General features: G+C 42.4%; 1 protein-coding gene across 1 annotated transcript in view; it reads left to right on the forward strand.

Moving 5' to 3' along the window:
* The window catches only part of LRRC38 (leucine rich repeat containing 38), a 90,818-nt gene extending 71,569 nt beyond the window's left edge, over positions 1 to 19,249 (forward strand). The window contains exon 2 of the mRNA XM_068240461.1: positions 17,915 to 19,249. Within this exon, the coding sequence (XP_068096562.1) occupies positions 17,915 to 18,156 (242 nt within the window). The 3' untranslated portion in view covers positions 18,157 to 19,249. The remainder of the gene's footprint in view (positions 1 to 17,914) is intronic.
* The last annotated feature ends 4,067 nt before the right edge of the window (positions 19,250 to 23,316 follow it).

Raw genomic sequence — 23,316 nt, forward strand, 5'->3', positions numbered from 1 at the left:
CCCATATAAGGTGGGCACCCAGGTGGATCCAGCTGGCTGTCTTTTCCCTCGTACACTCGGAAAGCGCATGTAAAGCCAGTGCTGCTTTCACAAAGCTTATACATTTTTATGCCATATCTGGCACGCTTGGAAGGGATGTATTGCTTTATCCTAAGTCGACCAGTGAAGTGTACAAGGGTCTCGTCAATACTCATATTTTTTTCTGGCACGTATACCTCTGAAAATGTTTGCGATAGGTAGTCAATTAGGGGCCGAATTTTGTATAGGGGATCAATATTTGGATCTTCTCCGGGTCGGCACTGGGAATTGTCACTGAAATGGAGGAAGCGCAAGATGGCCAAATAACGTGTCCTCGACATTGTTTGCGAAAAAATCCCCATATGTTGAATTGGTCTTTTCGACCAATACCATTTTAGGTCTGTTTTTTTGGTAATGCCCATGTTTATTGTGAGGCCTAAAAATGTTTTTATTTCTTCCACTGTAGTGGGCCACCAGTTCTTAGGCCTCGCATAGCTGGATTGTGGTTTCTCAGCAATGTGTTGCTGAGCGTATAAGTTTGTTTGCTCAGCAATGGAGCCGAGGAGCTCATCAGTGATTATGAGTTCCATAAATTTAATTGGGGAGAGGTTAGCCGTTTGCACTTTAATTCCAGCCTGGCCTGTGAAAGGAGGAATTGAGGGTGCTTCTAGGTTGGCAGGCGTCCACACAGGGTGAAGCAATTCCTCCGGTACGTCAGTGCGGCGACGTTTAGTAGAAGCACCCTGTTGCCTGCGGCGTCTCTGTCTGGGTGTTGCGACACTCTCTTCCTGCACCTGACTAGTGCTTGGCTGCTCTGGCATGGCTGTCTCAGAACTCTCAGTCTCCTCCACATCCAATTCACTTGGTAGGGTGTCACTGTCAGGGATTGGCTCAAACTCTGAGTCTGAATCTACAGGCTCTGATTCTTCACTGGATTCACCAGACTGGCAGATCATATCTACAATCTGCTGAGCAGTAAAAGACCTCTTCGCCATCACGTATATAGTGCAGGACACTATAAAGGACACAATATAAAGTACACAATATACCCTAAGAAGCCTGTATATGCACAGACAATATTAGACCCACACTGACACTATATACGTAAGCGTATAAATCCTGAACCTATATGCCACCCTTTACACTACTGATATACAGCCCTTTATACCCTACACTGTACACTAAACCCGATTTACCCTACAATATATACCCGACACTATATACTAAACCCTTTATATCCTACGCTATATACTAAAGCCTATATATACACCCTACACTATATACTAACCCCTATATACTAAACCCTATACACCCTACACTATATACTAAACCCTATATACCCTACTCTATATACTAATCCCTATATACCCTACACTATAAACTAAACCCTATATACCCCACTCTATATACTAAACCCTAAATACTCCACACTATACGCTAAACACTATATACCCCGCCTATTATACTAACCCCTAACTAACTGCAGTAAAGCACAGTAAATAAAATCACAATCCAGTAAATATATATATATATATATATATTATATATATATATATTATATATATATATATATAGCTATATACTATTTCCCTGGTGCTTCCATGGTAGCATACTATGGGTTGTGGCCCCGCCCCTGAACCCTATTGGACACCATAACTATAAATTTGTTGAGAGTATCACCCACCAGTATTCTTTTTCCTTTGTCCTCCCCTTTGGACACTATTGCTATTTTCTTTCCTTCTCTTCCTTTCTTTTTCAGTCCCCTTTCTACCCCAGGGTTTATCCCTTTCCCTGGGAAGTCTCTGCATGAGTACTAAATGTATCTTACACAGAGAGCCCGGTCTTCTGGTCCCGGAGATATACATGTGTGCTAAATGCATACGAATGAGCAATGCCTGCATCAGTATCCTGTGCTAAATGCATACAGGTGAGCAATGCCTGCATCAGTATCCTGTGCTAAATGCATACAGGTGAGCAATGCCTGCATCAGTATCCTGTGCTAAATGCATACAGGTGAGCAATGGCTGTATTACTTTCATGTGCTAGATGCATAGAAATTAACGCTGGCTGCATAACCTTCATATGCTAGATGCATACTAATGAGCTTTGGCTGTATTACCTTTATGTGCTACTTGCATACTAATGAACTTTGGCTGCATTATCTTCATGTGCGACATGCATACTAATGAACTATAGCTGCAGTACTTGCATGTACTAAATGCATACAAATGAACTATGGCTGCATTACTTTCATGTGCAAGATGCATACAAATGAACTATGGCTGCATTACTTTCATGTGCAAGATGCATACAAATGAACTATGGCTGCATACATTGAAATGAACACGGGATGCATTACCTTCATGTACTAGAAGCATACAGGTGAGCAATGGCTGTATTACTTTCATGTGCTAGATGCATAGACTTGAACGCTGGCTGCTTTACCTTCATATGCTAGATGCATACTAATGAGCTTTGGCTGTATTACCTTTATGTGCTACATGCATACTAATGAACGATGGCTGCAGTACTTGCATGTACTAAATGCATACAAATGAACTATGGCTGCATTACTTTCATGTGCAAGATGCATACAAATGAACTATAACTGCATTACTTTCATGTGCAAGATGCATACAAATTAACTATGGCTGCATTACTTTCATGTGCAAGATGCATACAAATCAACTATGCCTACATTACTCTCATGAGCAAGATGCATACAGATGAACTATAGCTGCATTACTTTCATGTGCAAGATGCATACAGATGAACTATGGCTGCATTACTTTCATGTGCAAGATGCATACAGATGAACTATGGCATACAGATGATTATGGCTGCATTACTTTCACGTGCAAGATGCATACTGATGAACTATGGCTGCATTACTTGAACTATGGCTGCATTAGTTCCTGTGCTAAATGCATACAGGTGTGCAATGGCTGCATTAGTTACCTGCCTGTCTGTCCTTTTTCTTTCCTGCTTTCTATCTGGTTCTATCTCCTTCCATCCTTTCTTCCTCATCTCCTGGCTGAGTAGTCTCATGGTTTTGTAAATGCCAGTTCTCTGCTTTCTGCAGTGGCAGGACAGTGTGGATTGGTGGGGAGTGTTCACGAGCATGCAGGCGTGTATAGCACGCGCGCGCGAGTGTGCACTTCCTTATATAGGCTAATAGCTTTTGCCTCTTTGCCCATACTTGGGTAATGTTGCAACCATCTTGGTTGTGGGCAGCTTGCTTCTGAGCATGCTCACAGCCTCCTGGAGGTTTAAGGAGTATCTAGCCTAATGTTGCTATTTGAAAGTTGCAGGGACACTGCTATTTCTCCTGTGAGAAGTCATTTTCTCCCAAGGGATTAATTTACTCTTCTTAAAAGTATCTTAAAATAATATCTTTAAAAAAAAAAAAACTTTCTTACTATTTAACTCTTGCAGCCTATTCCTGCTGGAAATCTGGCATGCAGCTCTAAAGACCAGACGGAAGCCCATAGAAAGGGGACTCTCGGGCAATGTTTAAAAAAAAAAAAAAATTGCAAATTTCTCAGTCAGCCCTCTCTAGGGCAATCAAGATTGCTCCAGCTAATCGACAAACCCAAGGAAAGTCCTTTTGGGCCCTCCATCCATCCACACTTCTGGAGGCGGGTTTCAAGCCATCTCTGACGGTTATCGGTGGAGATTTAAATCACTCTGCAAGATATGTTTATGCCTACCCGGAGAGAGAAGTCTGTCGTCTTCAATATGCCAATTAATAGTGCAAGATGCAGTACTGGAGGTACCTTGCTCACAGAGAGTCAAAGGGATGTACTATCCTCTGTTGTTTGGCAAGAAAACAGAAGTTTGGCAACCTGTCTTAGATCTGGGATATTTTAAACAAGTACACACTGCTTCCAAAATACAGGATTGAATCTCTTCAATCCATTATCCTGACAGTCCAATAAAACTATTTTCTAGTTCCAATAAACTTAAAAGATATGTATGTATTCCCACACATCCTTAGTACCAACAGTTTGTTTGGTTTGCAATTAAAGACATTCATCTTTCAGCAAGGTAGTGTCTTCAAGTCTTGGGAATGTTGGCAGCTACAATAATGATGAAGTGGCCACACTGGCACATGATGCATTTTTGAACTCCCTTTCTTATATTAGTGGGGCAGAGTGTCTCTACAACAGAAAATGGTGATTTTTCACATCAATGAAGAATTCTCTTATCTGGTGTTGCAATCAGGATTATTTACTCAATGGATTCTGATTCTGTCTCAATTGACTTATGTTTCAGGGATGCTGATCTATTGGGAGGTGGTGCATGGTGCCAAGACCAGGTGGTTCAGTCCAGATGGCCATGTCACCCCTTAACAAACAATTCAAATCCTTTGGAATTAAGATCCGCCTGTTTAGCCTTTAAAAGCTTTTGCACATCTTCTAGTAGGGAAAACCGAGTGCAACACAACAGTCAATTATACCACAATTTTTCTCCCGAATTTATTGTCAAGCAGCAGTGGGAATACATGCTCTATCCCAGTCTTGGCCGCCTCCTGTTCGGTACTATTTTTCTCCAGTACCAATAGTCTTTCGGTTTCTGAAGAAATTTAAGTAGGAGAAATCAAAACTTCTTTCAATAATTCTATACTGGCTGTACAGACTGTGGTTTCCACTTCTTCCTCTCCAATTATCTCAGACGGAGCAAATGTTTCTCTCGGTCTGTACGAAACTGTTGTCTGAGCCATGGTTATTTCAATCAGCACCTCACAAATTTTGTCTGGTAGCCTGTATATTTAAGGGGAGAGGTTAACTAAGTTGGGATGTTCCAAGACAGCAAGTAAAGTATGAACAAATGTGGTATGCCAGAGAGTCTGGAACCGGTTTCAAGACTTTGTTTCTGGAGACAATTTTGATCCATTCTCCCCATCAGTAAATAATACTTTAAACTTTCTTCAGGTGGGATTTGTCCTTGGTTTTAGCTACAATACCTTGAAGGTCCAGGTGACGGCACTGTTCTCATTTTAAAAAAACTGGAGACAAGTGGGCCTTAAATCCATTGCAGCAATTCTTAAAGGCAGCTCTTAAAATGAAACCTCCTAGAAGAAATGTATATCCCAAATGGGATTTAATGTTGCTGTTGGATTAACTTAGTTTTTCCTCCGTTTTATCCTATGGAAGGCTGTCTCATGTCAATAATATCTGCTAGAAGAATGTCAGAATTGCATGCTCTAGGTTGTGAAGATCTAATCTTTTATCATGATCAAGCTACCCTAACACCAGTGATGAACTTTTTTACCCAAAGTGGTATCAGTGCTCTACCTAGATAATGATTGTCTTTGTCAAAGAAAAAAGGGTAAAATCCAATCTGCCTCTAATACATCCTCTGGATGTGTCATGCTCTTTTAAAAGATATCTGCAGATCACAGAATCTTTCAGACAGTCAACCCATCTCCTGTTAGTTTCTTCTGGTTACAGGAAAGGTTAAGAAACCCCTTATAGGATGTTAACGGCTTGGATTCGGGAATTCACTTGCTGTGTGTAAGGCTAAGGTCTACCTGGCCAGACATTAGCTCACTCAACCAGAAGTATAATTTCATCGTGGGCATTTCTTGCCGGTGTGTCTACAGCCACAATCTTTAAAGCTGCATGGTCCTCGACATATACTTTTGTTGAATATTAGAGTTGACCCTTCAGTCCTTAGCTCTTCAAATGTGGGAAAATCAATTAATTTCTGATCCTACTAATGTTAAAAAATAGTGTTACTTTACCCTCCCTGTTTGTTCTTGCTAGTTAAATCCCATAGTATGCTGCCATGGAAGCACCAGGGAAACAGGAAAATTAATACTTACCTATCGGAAATTTTCCTTTCCTGGTGCATTTCCATGGCAGCATACAAACCCACCCTCAACGGGGAGGACTATAGTTACTAGAATACTGGTGGGTGATACTCTCAACAAATTTATAGTTATGGTGTCCAATAGGGTTCAGGGGCGGGGCCACAACCCATAGTATGCTGCCATGGAAATGCACCAGGAAAGGAAAATTTCCGATAGGTAAGTATTAATTTTCCTGTATATAGCTATATGCTATATATATATATCTAGCTATATACTATATTTATAGATATATATATATATATATATATATACATATATATATATGTGGTTGGGAGGGGATCAAGGGATGAATGGGGGTGAGATCGGGTTAAAAAAATGTATTTAAAATGTTATTTTTCACTAAAATCACACAGCCTGTCACGGCTGCAGGCTGTGCGTCTCTCCCTGTCACAAAAGATCCACACAGTGACGGGGAGAGGGAGGCGGAACGCTATGTTGCCGTTCGGAGGGGGATCACTGTGATTGGCTCACAGCGATCACACGGCAGGGAGCCAATCAGTGACGGCTCCTGCCGATACCCGGAAGCCTTAGCTAAAAGCTCTGGATTCCGTGCAGACGATCGCGGCGGGGAGCGGCGGCGCCGGTGATAGAGATCTACGCCCTGCCAACTAGGAGCCCATCAAAACAGGGCGTAGATCTCTATCACCTTGGTCCTTAAAGAGAATCTGTATTGTTAAAATCGCACAAAAGTAAACATACCAGTGTGTTAGGGGACATCTCCTATTCCCCTCTGTCACAATTTCACCGCTCCCCGCCGCATTAAAAGTGGTTAAAAACAGTTTTAAAAAGTTTGTTTATAAACAAACAAAATGGCCACCAAAACAGGAAGTAGGTTGATGTACAGCATGTCCACACATAGAAAATACATCCATACACAAGCGGGCTGTATACAGCCTTACTTCTGAATCTCAAGAGATCATTTGTGTGTTTCTTTCCCCCCTGAGGGGGGAGTGCATAGCAGAACCACAACACTGAAGAACTTGGCAGCCTTCCAGACACAGCCTGACAAGTCTGACAGGGGAAAGATACATTGATTTATTACAGAGACAGTGATAGTATAAAGTGCTGCAGTAAGCCAGAACACATTAGAATAGCGTTTGGAACTTGTAGGATGATAAAAAACAGGATGCAATTTTTGTTACGGAGTCTCTTTAAGTGGTCAATTGGCTCTTAATCACCTGGTCACTAGGATCACATAATTATCACTTTTTCGGTCTTAAAATCCTATTTTCCACCTCTATTTAGTGCCCCTGCAGTGTACCTAAAAATAAATAATCTACGTAAGTTTGACATGTCTGCAAAGACAACATATGGAATAATCAGTTTACTGCTGCAATTTGAAATATTTACATATTTTTGGTTGACAAATTCAGAAAAATATTTTTTAAGCATATTATCTCTTAAAAATGCAAGCAAATTCCAGATTTACTAAAATTACATGATATTAAAAGAAAGCCCTATTTGTCCTGAAAAAAATAAGACTAAATATGCTTGGATACACTAAAAATTGCCCAAGATCTATCAACGTAAGCAAAGGAATAGCCGAATTGTGAAAATTGGCTTGGTCCTGAAGTGGTTAAGCTTAGTGCAAATAAAGTGGAAGCCTTCTTAACCACTTGATGACCACAGTGTTAAACCCCCCTAAAGACCAGGCTCCTTTTGGCTGCACTAGGCTGTGCTGGCTTTTCAGCCCAGCGATCGGACTCACCTCCTATTGTTGTCCCTAAGGGGACATGCTGCCGGAGGTGTTCGGTCGTTGCTGCCACTTTTTTTCTTCTTAGCCTCATAGAGGCTCTCTCTCCCTCCGCCCCCTCCCTCTCCTTCCACCCTCCCCTCCGCCTGTAGAAATAAACAAGATGGCGATCTGTCCTGTTCTCCGCCTCTCATAGGCATCAGCCTATGAGAGGACGGCGATCCCCGGGCAATCAGAGGCCGGGGATCGCCGATCTCGTACAGCGCTGCTGGAGACCACAGCGATGTACGGATGTAAACAAAGGGGATTTCTTTCTCCTTTCATTTACAAGCAGCCTGCTAGCTGGGATTGGCGGCTAGCAGGCTAATCACGGAGCTCCGCACCATGAACTGGCAGGGAAGGATCGCGCATGCGCATGCTCGCTCCCTGGGAAACTGCAGCTCCACGACTTAACGCCAATTGGCGTTAGGCAGTCCTGGGGCTGCCGCCGCGGCCACGCCCATGGGCGTGGAGCGGTCTTGAAGTAGTTAATCATCATAAAAGCCCAAATCTTATCCACTGGCGCTCCTGCAAACAAACATATTCACTTTTTAATACTTATTTACAAAACGCATTTCATGGGCACATTCACAATCAGGGGAGTTTCTAGGCTAAATTGCACCCAGGGCGAGGGTGTAAAAATTGCCCCCCCGACCTGGAAACAGGTATAGGTGCCCGCAGTATAGGTTAGCCAGGTCTAGGTGCTTCCAGTATAGGTAGCCCATATAGTTGCCCCCAGTATATGTTAGATAGGTAGGTGCTTTCAGTATAGGTTACATAGGTAGGTCCCTCCAACATAGGTAGCCAGTATAGTTGTCCCCAGTATAGGTTAGATAGGTAGGTGCCCCCATATTGATTAGATAGCTAAGTGCCCCCGGTATAGGTTAGTTAGGTAGGTACCTCCAGCATAGGTAGCCAGTATAGTTTCCCCCAGTATAGGATAGATAGGTAGGTGCCCTCATATATGTTAGATAGGTAGGTGTTAGAAATTATGCATTGCCTTCTCCTGCCTGCTGGTGGTAGCTTTTCACTTGGAGTACTCTGGACTTTGCAGGGCAGAGGGCTTTGTGGAAATTTAGCAGCCCTGAATTGCTGTCTTCCGGCAGCAGGTGGCTGTATGCTGCCTGTACCAAGGACTTGCAGTTCTTTGTCTGTCCTGCAGAGGCCTCTAATGGGACTTTGGATAATTACCACCAGTTGCACCCTGCTTCTATTTAAGACTGCCTCTTCCTCCAAGTAATTGCCAGAACGTAGATCTTTGTAGGTCTGAGTTCCTGGTCACTCCTGTACCTGATTCCTGTTCCTGATTCCTGTTTCTTGTAACCTGTTTCTTGATCTGATTACCTGTTGCTGAACTTTGCTAGTCCTGACTTTTTTGCTTCTGCTTATTCCTTTGTACCTTGATATATCTGAATTACCGCTGCAGCTGCTACCCTGATACGTGTATTGACCTGTCTTTGCTTGCTTCCCTGTGTTACCATGCTATTGTGTGTGTATATATATATATATATATATAAAATGAGTTGAACTTACCCGGGACTTCTAATGGTCCCCCACAGACATCCTGTGCCCACGCAGCCGCTCCCCAATGCTCCGGCCCCGCCTCCGGTCCACATCTGGAATTTCAGACTTTAAAGTCAGAAAACTACTGCGCCTGCGTTGCCATATCCTCGATCCCGCTGATGTCACCAGGAGCCTACTGCACAGGCCCAGTATGGTCTGTACCTGCACAGTACGCTCCTGGTGACATCAGTGGGGGTGAGGACACTGCAACGCAGGAGCGGTGGTTTTCCGACTTTAAAGTCTGAATTTCTAGAAGTGAACCGGAGGCGTGGCTGGAGCATCGGTGAGTGGCTGCGCGGGCACAGGGTGTAAGCGGGGGAGCATTAGAAGCCCCGGGTAAGCTCAACTAATTTTCCCCCGACCCCCCCTACAGTATTCCTTTAAACAGCTCACACAACTCATTAGAGGAACAGCTATGATTGCATGCGTACTATGTAAAAAGAACAATTAGCACATGCACATGGTCCGGGATGACACCTAGAGAAGACCTTGTATTGGAAGTGTATAAAAGCAGGGCCTTATACACTTATAGGGTGGTGTGTGAGGCCTCGGGTGTGCATCGGTGGAAGGTCCACAGATGAACAATCTGTAGTGCAGGATCGGCCATTTTTGCAGCATCAGATACTGGTCGGTGGAGAAGTTTATATAATACATGTAGTGCTCACGTTGTTGGTCCATGATTGTAGATGGTTTTAAACAGTTTTGATCATTTTGCAGACTTTTTGCAAGTCACACTAATAAAGTATCAGCAATTGAAGCACGTGCAGCAGCTTTGGCACATTCACAATGATTACAAGTGGTTATAACACTCCCATCCTGCTGCTTACTCTTGTAGTAGCTCTCTAGCCTGGACTCCTTCCGGTCCCATAGTGGGAGAACCCAACCAATGAAGGATGCACCGATGTACTGTACCTGTATAGCATTATGTCCAGCATGCCTAAAATGCTTTGCTACAGGTGTCTCACAGCTTATGTCCTTATTTTTAAATTGGGTAATATTTTATTTTTGCTCTTGCATGGCCCATTGTTTCTCAACCCTAAAAGGTTTTGACTGCATTCATTAAGCATCAAGAACATTTCAGACTATAAACGACAAAAGCTATTATGGTCTGTGTTGGTGTGTAAAATTCAACGTCCTTTAGTAATGGTGTTCCATAAATTGCAGTTCAAGTGTGTATAACTGCAGTGCCTATTGCTCAACCTCATGTACCGATAACCAGGTTTCACCCTCCTAGCTATATTTTACACAGTTTTTCCTCTGCTGCAAAAATAAGAGCATCTTTAAACATGCTGCTCACTTATTTGTCATACTTCAGTATAGGCCAGTATTTCTTCGCCATGGCCTAAATTACTTACAAATTTTGTTAAATGGTGGTGCTGTTATATTCCATGACCTCTTTTCCTTCCTTACCTATAACAGTGATCTCTCAATGCCATTCACCTCATTTCTGACAGTTAACTAATCATTACCAGTGTAACCTTCAGCCACAAACCTATTAAATAGTTCCACCGCAGTACTCTCATAATACTCAGATGATGGGAATGGCCCTGAGAAACTGCCAGTTTGGGATGGCCCTTATCACATTTTCATTATGAGAACTGTCAAACCTAAGTAAGTAATTTCTATCTGTTGATTTCTGTTAAGCCGAATACCAAACCTTTGTCCTTTATTGAAAATGATTATTATTATTAATTTATAAAGTGCCAACATATTTCGTAGAGCTGTACAAAGTAAGAAAACCAATAAGGGGTACATAATGATACAGACAATGATATACATTAAATGTAGACACTGGTACAAAATACAGAACAGGTGATTTCCACGTCAGATGTAACATGATGAATAAAATGTATAAAAGCGTGCAAGCTATGAAATGAATAACAAATTCCAGGACACAACAGGGGGAGAGAGTCCTGCCCTTGCGAGCTTACAATCTAAAGGAATTGGGGGAGGGGGGAGGACAAGAGGTGGGGGAGTATGCAGTAAACAACAGGCAGTGCATGTTTAGGTTATTTAGCAAGAAGTTAAACTAGATGTGAGGTTGAAAATGGAATGGCCTAAGTTAGAGCATATGCATGTCGGAGAAGGTGAGTTTTGAGGGAGCATTTAAAGATTTCAAAGGTGGGAGAGTGACAGATGTGCTGTGGACGGGCATTCCAGAGAAGGGGTGTGGCATGTGAGAAGTCTTGTATATGTGAATGTGAGGAGGTCATTCTAGAAGAGGATAAAAGAAGCTCATGTGCAGATCTGAGATTGGTTGGTATCTGGAAACTAGTGAGGAGATGTACAGGTAGAGAGATTGTGGAGAGATTTGCAGGTTAGGGTTAAGAGTTTGAACTGTATCCTCCCTATTAATTGGTAGTCAATAAAGAGCTTGACAGAAAGGAGACTCAGAGGAAGACTGAGAAGAAAGATGAATGAGACGAGAACCCGAGTTCAGTACAGATTGGAGGGGTGCCAGTCGGTTAGTTGGAAGTCCAGCAAGCAATATATTACAATAGTCCAATAGTAAGAGCATGTATTAACATTTTAGTTGTGTCCTGAGTGAGAAAGGTCAGATGTGTGCTATGTTTTTGAGTTGGAGATGACAGGAGCTGGTTAGGGAGTTAATGTGAGGAATAAATGACAGAAAAGAATCAAAATCATATCATTCAAATACTCACCTGTGAATAGGAACTCACAGCTGTGAACTTAAGGCGGACCCGAACTCTTGTACTGCACACAATGAAAAGTCTTTATTCCAGATAAAGTTGCTGGAAAAATGCACTTCTCTGTATTATGTGTTTCTTTAAGCAGATAAACCTGTCTAATTAGTTCTTATCAGCAAGTGTATACAGACTGAAGAAGAGCTGTGCCAAGGCAGCTGTCCATAAGGTAAACCAGGGATGTCAAACCGGTCCTTCGAGGGCCGAGGTCCTCACACATTTTTGACACAGCTCAAATTAATTGATGGGTCTGAATCAGGAAAGGTGTGGTCCATCAGGTAGAACACATTCTTCTCTTTCTCAATCCGTCCTAAACACTGGCATGGATCTGGCCCTCCAGGCCTGGAGTTTGACACCTGTGAGGTAAACACTGATGCTTAACCCTTTCAGTGCCTCCTGCAAGTATGAACCCAAGTAAAACTTCAGGGATTTTTTAGGATTTCCATCAATTGTAATAAAGATATTTTTCTCCATAAAGGTTATCATGCTGTAGCTAATCTTTTAGAGCAGAGAAAGTTTTGAGTTTACTTCCACTCTAATGGTTTTATCTCTTATGGGTCCTATCTATCATCTCATGGAGCAGCTCATTGGGATCACAAGGGGATCATTATTGAATTGTAAAAATAATAGAGATTTCTCCTTTAGCGTTTTTTTTTAACTGCTGGGAACCAATGAGAGTCTTGTTTACTAAATGTAATATTATACAATCAGCTCACTTTATTACTGTTCACTGTTATTGTTGTTGAACTTTCATTCAATAAGATACTGTATATTGAAACAGACAATATTGCGCAGACAGTTGGAGTATCTCTGGACAAGACAGACAGCTGCTGGTGGCTCAATTAGCCAATGCTAAATGGTTTTCTGCTACCAAAAAGGGTTTAGCAGAAAAGCAATTGGCTTAGGTTCCCGGCATTTAGTCATTTGTGTTGCGTTTTGAGCCACTAGGGGAACATGGAACTGTGAATGCAGCCAACGCTCGATGTAGCACACAGCGACTCACATATCTTTATTGTTTGTGCCACAAATGCTGGCAATCAATGGTAACTGCAGAGAGAGAAACTCTGGCATTCATCTTAATGCAGGATGAGGTGCATCATGGGCGTACACATTGTATGGCTGGCAGTGAGTTGGGCGGAGGGAAAGCCTGCTGCCGCTAAACTCCCCGGCGGTGTTAAATATTATTCTTCCTGCAAAGTTGTAGCAAATCGGAGGGAGAAGTAATTTGGGGTGTCACGATCGCTGTGTCCTCGAATTACTCTTGCGCGCGGCATGTATCGTAGCATTGCTGCTATGGCGCCGCCCATAAGTTACCTGCATTGCATCATGGAGGTAAATGCCGGGCACAGCAGCCGCCAGTTGCCCATCTGAACCGCCAGTTGCCCGTCTGAACCGGTGTGTGTGTGTGTGTGTGTGTGTGTGTGTGCGCGCGCGCGCGCGATGCGTGTGGTTTGCCATTCAGATTGTACACCTGATAAAGGGCACCAGACTTTGTAATCTGTAGTTTGCTGATTTTACCAATAGACGTTTTTCTGCTGCCTGTGGTGTGCAGTTTTTTGTGTCCTTGTCCTTGAAAATGTGGGGTTGGTGACCCCTTAGAAGCTAAGCACTGGCAACCACAGAAAAATATGTTATTGTCACATGTACACCACCTGGACTTTGACTAAGCAAGTGTATCACTCCTGAAAGCATGAGGTGTCTGTAAGCATCAGTGTGATAAGCCCCCAAGTCTGAAGCAATGGCTGGTTAGTGTACTGGTTAAGGGTTCTGCCACAGGAGACCAGGGTTTGAATCTCAGCGCTTCCTGCACCTATTCAGTGAGGAGACCCTGGGCAAGACTCCCTAACATTGGTACTGCCTATAGTGTGGCCTAGTGGCTGCAGCTCTGGCATTTTGAGTCAGCTAGGAGAAAAGAAAATAAGAGAAGAGAAAATATAAATGCTCTGTGTCTGTCTGTTACTTTCTTCTGCAAACACATTTCCATCCATCCTGTCTGCAAGCAGAATACAAACTGCTACGGACTGAGCTGGGAAGCTGCTGTGGTTTCCGGATGTAGCTGTACACAGACCTTCATGCTAGTCACACACTGGAAAATGGGACCTGGGATATATTTAGAAGATCACATAAATTACCAACTGGTGAAATGTGCGGTGACATTTTGCTGTAATAGGTCTGAACATACTGCCATGTGCAGCAAACCTAATATTTTGTTTCTCATTACCTGATTGGCTATTTGAAATCGACACAGTGCAGCTTCATTACACAGTTGCTTCAGTAATTAACTGATGTATTGGTAAATTCTCTGATCTTCCAGTTATTTCTCAGTGTGTGGCCAGCATAAGGGTTTGTGTACTGATACATCTTGAAACCAGGAAAGTTTCCTCACCAGTGGTGTAGCTAAGGAGTTGTGGGCCCCGATGCAAGTTTTACAATGGGGCCCCCCAAGCACTCTATACATAGCAATTGATACGGCGCAACAAAACCTGCCAATGGCAACTACAGTGTCAGAGGGGCAAGAAGGGGATGGAGAACAGTTTGTTATTGTTAATAATTACCACTATTCAAAGTATCTATAGAAGTGATTATTATGAGCACAGGACCAATAGAGAGCAAATACTGTAGTTGAGAGAGGGCCCTTCAGGGCTCCTCTGGCCCAAGGGCCCTGATGCGGTGGCTACCTCTGCAACCCCTATTGCTAGGCCCCTGTTCCTTACTACATCTGCATTAGAGTGAAAGGAGGTTGATGTGAGTCTCTTTGGTAGTACAGATACAATCTCAGGTCCTCAGGGGCAGATAGGGTTGACCACTATAAATGTAAAATGAATGGAATTCATAGGCAATGGGGCTTATAAATCATGATTATTTTTTTTATTCTAAGATTCTGGTCATTTCTCCCAGCTTCTTGATGACCCCTGGAAATCTGTGCACATTAATGATACCATTCATTGGCTTTGTAATCAGAGTGTGCTGCTCTTGCTGACAAGAGTTTTTCTGCTGACAAATGTAAATATATCCTCTGAAAGCACCATAAGCGGCTTGATCTTATGTGTTTTGTTTTTGCACGTTCAAATATTTTGCCAGTGCTAGCAACTGTGTTTACATGTTCCTTATTTAACATGTATGCTACTTTTTAGTTTTTTTGTTGCCCATAGGTCACCTTGCCGTTTGTGTCTTAATGGCAGGCTTTATAGATAGGACTGCTGCCGCTCACCTTAGACTGCATGAAGTTGCAGCACATACAAAGCTTTCTCAGGAGACTTCAGCCTTTAGTTGTAAATATCTGTTTTGTAGGAAATGGAAAAGGTTTGGTTCACACGTAAAAAGGTGTCCAGTCCTATCCTGTCAGTTTTAGACAGTTTGCTTCAGTTTTGTATGTGTTTCTATAGATGTTTTCGCACATAAATCTGTACATTTCTGTTCCGGTCCATTCCAGTCCTGTCAGTTTTGTATGTGTTTCTTTGGGTGAGTTCACATATAAAAGGTTTACATTTCTGGTCCAGTCAGGTAATACTGATAGAAAATTGATGCAAAACACTGATACTGAACATAACTGACAGGACAGTGCAGGACTAGACTAGAAATGTGCAGATTTACAGTATGTGTGAACCAAGCAGGAGATCAGTTTAAGTAGTTTTGTCAACCAAGCATAAAAAGATGATGTTTTGCTATTTCCATATCTCAGCCAAATTGTGCTTTTTATGTTTACCTGCAGTACAGTTTAATAGAATAACTATCACAAATTCATTCAGCTTGCATTTACATTTACAGCGGTGATGCATATGAAAATGCAGCTTTATTACAGGCAAATAGAACCTTTATAGGAAGGACAGGACTTTTATAGGAAGGACAAGACAGGTATCAGTTCCCACTATTTAAATTGCAGCTTGGGCACAGATGAAAGTATACAAAACAACCACACAACCTTTTAGAAAGGTATATACTGTACATAAGAGGTAGACCTCTAGTGATCAACAAAAGAACTGCATAGCACCACTTCAAACAGTTATTATTCAGTTTATATATAGTGCCATCATCTTCCGCAGCGCTGTACAAAGCATATTGTCTTGTCACTTAACTGTCCCTCAGAGGAGCTCACACTAATCCCTACCATAGTCATATGACTGTGTATGTATTGTATTGTGTAGTGCATGTATCGTAGTCTAGGGGTAAGCCAATTAACTTATCTGCATGTTTTTGGGATGTTGGAGGAACCCAGAGTGCCCACACAGACACATGGGGAGAACATACAAACTCCATGGATACAGTGCCCTGGCTGGGATTTAACTTGGGAACCCAGCACGGCAAGGTAAGAGTGCTAATCGCTACGCCCCCATGCTGCGCAGTTCAGTACAGCCCAACCAATGGCTGATATTCACTGAGCATAAACTTACCCATTTGCCTCAGTCCCATGCAGTTACTGGTTGGGAACAAACCACTAAGGGTCTACATTGGTACCCATTCATCCTTTTTTTCACCAGCGCATTTGCATTTCTGTTAAAATGCAAATGCGCTGCTTTGCACATTTTTTTATAAAAAATATATGCGGTTTAAGTTATCTGCAGATATTCAAATAACTGGTAGAGTAATTTTTATTGAACTGCAAATGCAACACAACACAGAATTTCATTTAAATTAATGCATTTAAAAATGCATGAAAAATGATTTCTATGCTTGCCTGTGCTGTTTTAGTGGGAACAAGCCCCAAACCATATAGGTCAGAATGCCGTTTTCCCATGTAGAGTAAAGGAAACCTGAGACCAAAGAGGCTTTCTCCAGCCCACTTGAGGCCACTCAATCCTTCGTTGTCTATCTCCCCGGGCCGCTCCTGTCTTCAGCTGGACAGCCCAGTATTCTGGCTGAGACGCGCTTCGCGCGACTGAGACGTCTCAAGGGGGCTGGAGCCTGGAGGAAACCCCAGGTAAGTATATAACCTGAGACCTCTTTGGTCTCAGGTGCACTTTAACTATTTGTTCTCACTTTGATGGAAATACAGAGCAATAAATAGTTTTTGTACAATATATAATGAACTCAAAATTTTGGTCTCCAGCATTTAAAGTCATCTGAAAGCCAGCATTTCTACTTTGCTCTAAAAGATTCCTCATGGCGGGAAAGCTACTATCCCAGAAATCTTTTTTTAGCAGAACATCGCTGAAATGGTTAAACAAAGCACTTTGTCCTGCTATTCAGCTTCAAATCTGCATCCAAACTGTAGATAACAGTATCTTTGTTTACATTCCAATGTTGTTACAATGTGTGTAAACAGGTGAAAAGGAGCTCTCTGTGAAGCTCTCTGTGCAATGACAGCTTAAAATGCAATGACAGCTTTTAGGGCAAGATAAACTACACTTTGGAAACTTGTAATTTGTAAACAGACAATATTACTTACGCACAAAAGCAAATATGATAACTGTATGAGTAATAAAAAGTAGGAAAACACATTTTTATTGAATGTTATGTCGGAGTTTCAGACCACTTTAAGCCCCTTTTTTGGTTCTTACATTCTGTGAGTGTTGATATGTAATGATAGGTTGGGTGTGCTAAATACTTTATGCACGGTATCATTGGTGGTCTGGACAACAAAGTGGGAAAACAAATTAGCTGGCGCAGTGTGGTATTACTTGCACTCCTCCGTGGTATTTTATCTGTTCTTTAAGATATTTGCTTTATTTTAATGTTTTTTACATTTGGTGCTCCAATTCAATGATTGCTATCCATACTATATTGTCCCAGTATAAGTGGTAATGTGATTGTTATAGTTAAGGATCCATTAAAATGTACCTGCTATTTGGGGGCCAACAGAGTTTTACATGTCTTCTGCGCATGTCAGACCATACTGGGGTTGCTAAAAGGTTACAGATTTAGTTTATGTTTAGTGGTTGAGTGAATGCAACTGTATACCCTGGAGTGGTGAGATATTCTAATCTTCTCTCAGGTATTTAAGAACATAAGAGCCTCCTGTCCAATCCATGAGGTTTCCAATGACTTTCCATGTAACTGATTGTCATTGTTCTTTTTATACAGGTGTGGAGGAAATTCACTGCACCTTTGAGGATCGGAAAGTCTTCCTGCACGAGCTGTCAGACATTAGCTTCAGTGAGTGCAAATTCACCTTGTCGTTGATGGACCTTCTAATCATCATCTTCTCCGGAGTTGCTGTGTCCATTGCTGCCATTTTTTCAAGCTTCTTCCTGGCTACAACTGTGCATTGCTTCCAAAGATGTGCCCCAAGCAAGGATGAAGATGAGGATGAGGATGAGAAATAAGACATTTTGTTTGGCCATAGGGGACCTGTGAGGCTTGACGAAGCTCAAAGTGCAATGATGATGATAAGTGCAATAGCCCACAGCAACCTGGTTTCATCAGATATGAGCATTCGGGACAGTAACCGAGTCATGCTGGTCAGTTTTCTTAGAGGGTTGCTCTTTGCCTTATTAGAAGGTCAGTCCAACAAATAAGATGGAGGAGTAGAACTCAAAACATTAAAACCCCTCTAACATCAGCCAAAATATTGTATTTCACTTTTGCTGGTAAAGTTAGAACCTCTACTGTTTTTTTATTGCTGTCCCAGTTTTGACAAAGACCACACAAACGGAAATTGGGGTGTTTTTTCACTCCATTTGTGATGTAGAAACAGTTTAAACTAGCATTTTAATCGTGCGAGAATGTGCTACACTACAACATGTTTCTGTTGCTGTCCCCGTTTCCATAGAGATGTTTCTTCTCGCATCCTGTCTCACTTATAGGGTTACTGGAACAGCATGAAGACATTCAATGTGGACACCAGAAAGTAGTAAATTAAAAGATGGTGTAACCTTTCTCCACTCTGTACAAAGCTAAAGAAAAGTTTTCACTGGTGTTCCACATTAATATTTTTAATAAATTCTAAAAAGAAGATATTCCCATCAGCTTCATGTGATTCAGACTTTCCTAGACTTATTGAAAAAATGTTTTTCCAGTTTCAGACACAAGCTTAGGGATGCAAACACACAATAGCATATCATCCAACCTTGTTAGGGTTTGATACAATTCAAGTGAGCAATGCAAACTTTAAAGGACAACATTGACAAGAGGGATACGGAGGCTGACTTATCTATTTTTCTTTTAAACAATGCCAGTTGCCTGGCAGCCCTGCTTGTCTATTTGGCTGCAGTAGTGTCTGAATCACACCAGAAACAAGCATGCAGATAATCTTGTCAGATCTGACAATAATGTCAGAAACACCTGATATGCTGCATGCTTATTCAGGGTCTTTTGCTAAAAGTATTAGATAACCATACACTGACCGACTGAGATGAAGTACCAGGGAATGAATACTACAAGTCCAGAAGGACATAGCCCTATAGGTACAAATGATAAAACCGTATAACTTTATTCGAATACATAAAATAGAGATAAAAGGTGAGATTCCACTGTTGTGGGTACTCTCTTGTGGAGGTATCAAATGATTCACCTTGTCTAGCTGAGAGGGTCGTGGCTTATCCCCCTGGAGCTCTGCATACAATGCATAGTCCAGGTGTAGCTATCCCACAACTAGGCAGATGCCTTCACAATCAATTGGTGTGCAAGATTATTTACAAAAAAAACCCGATCATAATAGCCACAGTCAGAGCTCTGATGGTATTATGATGGGGGTTTTTTTGTAAATAATCTTGTAAATATATGGTGTAGGATGTTTATATAGCAACTGTATATATGTATAGCGCTTTTTCTGATGAAGCCTTTTGGTGAGACATGCTCATGTTAAAGTTTATGTACAGCACTTTGCACTAATTAATTTGATGTACACCCACCCGTCTTAGATGGTGTGGCCTGAGGACTAGACGATAGGTGTGCACACCAATCTGTTACATTACATTGAACAACAGGTAGTGCTCCACCGTTCCACTTGCACACCAATTGATTGTGAAGGCATCTGCCTGGCTGTGAGATAGCTACAACTGGACTCTGCATTGTATGCAGAGCTCCAGGGGGATAAGCCACGACCCCCTCAGCAAGACAAGGTGAATCATTAGATACCTCCACAAGAGAGTACCCACAACAGTGGAATCTCACCTTTTATCTCTATTTTATGTATTCGAGTAAAGTTATACGCTTTTATCATTTGTAACTATAGAGGTCAGACAGAGGTGCCAAGCATCGTTTAGACTACACACTGTGTATTGCTCCTGTCCTTTATTGCCTGAAGAAGCGGGTCCTTGCCTGCGAAACGCGTTGCGACTTTTTGTACTGGGAGTAATTGAATAAACTGTATATATGTTTTGAAAATTGACAGCCTTTTTGTCTGTTTATGGTTGGTTGGTCCACCACCGCAACCAGAACAATTTTAAACTTTTTAGCTACTTTTATCCTTCCGCTGCCTCTGTACACCTTTGCGCATTTGTAACTATAGGGCTATGTCCTTCTGGACTGAAGTGTTTGTACTAAAAGTATTAGAGGCAGATGATCAGCAGGATAGCCAGGCAACTGATATTGTTTAAAAGGAAATCAATATGGCAGTCTCCATATCCCTCTCATTACAGCTGTCCTTTAACTACCAAATAGTAAACTTGTTTTAATAATTCTAGGCTAGGTATTCCTGGCTAAGACAACTTTAAAGGATACCTGAAGTGACATGTGACATGATGAGATAGACATGTGTATGTACAGTGCCTAGCACACAAATAACTATGCTGTGTTCCTTTTTTTCTTTCTCTACCTGAAAGATTTAAATATCAGGTATGTAAGTGGCTGACTCAGTCCTGACTCAGACAGGAAGTGAATACAGTGTGACCCTCACTGATAAGAAATTCCCCTTTTTATCTCTTTCTTGCTCTTTATCCTCCTTGCCGGTTTTCCCGACCTGAGCTCGGGGTAGAAAAAACAAGCTATTAGCGGTGATCCCGAGCTCAGGTCGGGGTATGCATTGCAGAGCTTTACTTGAAGTTGTGGAGTCCCGCGCACGATCTCGCTGCGCAGCGGGACTCCAGCCTCTCTCCCCGGCAGTGTGGGGTCTTTCCCTGGCCGCCGGGATCCCCCATGTCCCCGCTATTCTTCCGGGGACCCGGCAGCCAGTTGGAGCAGCGGAGCCGTGGTGGCAGCAGAGCAGTGGTGGCAGCGTGACGTCATCGGGGGCGGGGCTAATATTGAAAACGAACTTCTCTATATTAGAGAAATATAGAGAAGTTCGTTTATATGTATATTAGCTCCATCTTGTGGGCAAAGAGAAAACTGCAGCACAGGAGCCCAGGAAGGTACATTTTTTTTTATTTTGCTGCAGATCTCCCTGCCAGAATGATTTTTTTCAGGTTTTAGGGTCTGAAAGAGTGAAAAAAAATTGCACCGCTTTTAGACCCTAAAATCTGGAAAGAATCAGACCGCCAAGGAGGTTAAAGCCATTTTCTGCTAGGAAAGTGTTTTATAGTTGGAATTTCTTTTCAGTGAGGGTCACACTGTAGTCACTTCCTATCTTAGTCAGGACTGAGTCAGCCACTTACATACCTGATATTTAACTCTTTCAGGCAGAGAAAGAAAAAAAGGAACGCAGCATAGTTATTTGTGTGCTAGGCACTGTACATACCCATGTCTATCTCATCATGTCACATGTCACTTTGGGTATCCTTTAATATGAAGTTGGTAATGGTAATATGGACTTGCTAATAGGAATGTTTTTAGCACAGAAGTCATTGACTGATTCAACCCACAATTACCTGTTTAAAGGAGAAAAATAAGAATTTGTTGGACTGACCCTTTAAGAATGCTTATATGCAGAAGGACCATTCTTATACATTAACTGTGTATGAGATGCGTTGTGCAAAATTTTAATTTCTAAATAATACTCCAAAGGTTCACATCCTAAAGTAACAGGTGGCACATCTGGTGGGTGCTTGATTTGGACATCATAGTTTGTAAGTAATACCAAGTAAGAAACATAAAACTATACATCTTTTGAAAGTCTTAAGGTTAATGCAAATATGTATTTCACATGTCTCTGGATAATTCACGCAGAAGCTATTGTCATGTTTCCATCTTCCATCAGTTGTCCTACACAGTCCTCTCTGCTGCTGCCAATACAACTCAGTTCTGCACAGACCAAGTTCAGCAAGAAATGTGAATGCTATCGGTCCATGATTATATATGTCTTATTTCAGCAGCAGCAGTAATCAATTGTATTGTTATGGTGTCCTACTTGTTGCTGCTAATTTAACCATGATCTGAATGTAACCGTGTCCCAGCCTGAGACTTACCTTCCAAAAATATATTGTCCACCTCTCTATTGAACATCAGTATAGAGTGGCTGAAGGTTCTGAAAATTTCCTCTTTCTCCAGTTGCAGAAATTCATAGAGATTGTTTAGTTACAATTCACTTGTGATTAAGGGTTTATAAGCAGACAGAGAGTCTATGATAATCTAAGTTTAAGTTAATATTAATTTACAAGAGACCATAATAAAGTAATTTTACAGTGGCAGAAAATTATATTTTGGTGTTTGAGGGGATGGAGGGAAGCAATGACGAAAAACGAAGGAACTATCCATGCACTTTAAATGTGCTAAAGCAGTGGTGCTCAACCTTTTTTGGCCCGAGGGACGAACTTCAAATCAAGAAAAATCTCGAGGGCCGGAACACATGCATACAAAATTTCGATGTAAAACGTTTAACGTTTTTCTAGTAACAGTTAACATGGTGTTGGAAATGGAAAGAAAACGACAATATAAGAATTGTTGTACTCGCCATTTGATGCACATTTTCTTAATGAGAAGTTTGTGGCTGTTTGGGTGTATGCACAGGGCAGATTAATGCAGCAATGGTATCAGAGTGGCCTGTAGTGTGCTGGCTGAGGAGGCTGTCAGCTCTGCTGAGGAGGAACAGAGGCCTAATTACCCACACGTGGCCTGTAGTGTGCTGGCTGAGGAGGCTGTCAGCTCTGTGTGGGGCTGAGGAGGCTGTCAGCTCTGTGTGGGGCTGAGGAGGCTGTCAGCTCTGTGTGGGACTGAGGGGGCTGTCAGATCTGTGTGGGGCTGAGAGGGCTGTCAGCTCTGTGTGGGGCTGAGAGGGCTGTCAGCTCTGTGTGGGGCTGAGGGGGCTGTCAGCTCTGTGTGGGGCTGAGGAGGCTGTCAGCTCTGTGTGGGGCTGAGGGGGCTGTCAGCTCTGTGTGGGGTTGAGGAGGCTGTCAGCTCTGTGTGGGGCTGAGGAGGCTGTCAGCTCTGTGTGGGGCTGAGAGGGCTGTCAGCTCTGTGTGGGGCTGAGGGGGCTGTCAGCTCTGTGTGGGGCTGAGAGGGCTGTCAGCTCTGTGTGGGGCTGAGAGGGCTGTCAGCTCTGTGTGGGGCTGAGAGGGCTGTCAGCTCTGTGTGGGGCTGAGGGGGCTGTCAGCTCTGTGTGGGGCTGAGGAGGCTGTCAGCTCTATGTGGGGCTGAGGAGGCTGTCAGCTCTGTGTGGGGCTGAGGAG

This window comes from Hyperolius riggenbachi, chromosome 6 (genome assembly GCF_040937935.1).
Source record: "Hyperolius riggenbachi isolate aHypRig1 chromosome 6, aHypRig1.pri, whole genome shotgun sequence".
NCBI classification, from domain to species: Eukaryota; Metazoa; Chordata; class Amphibia; order Anura; family Hyperoliidae; genus Hyperolius; species Hyperolius riggenbachi.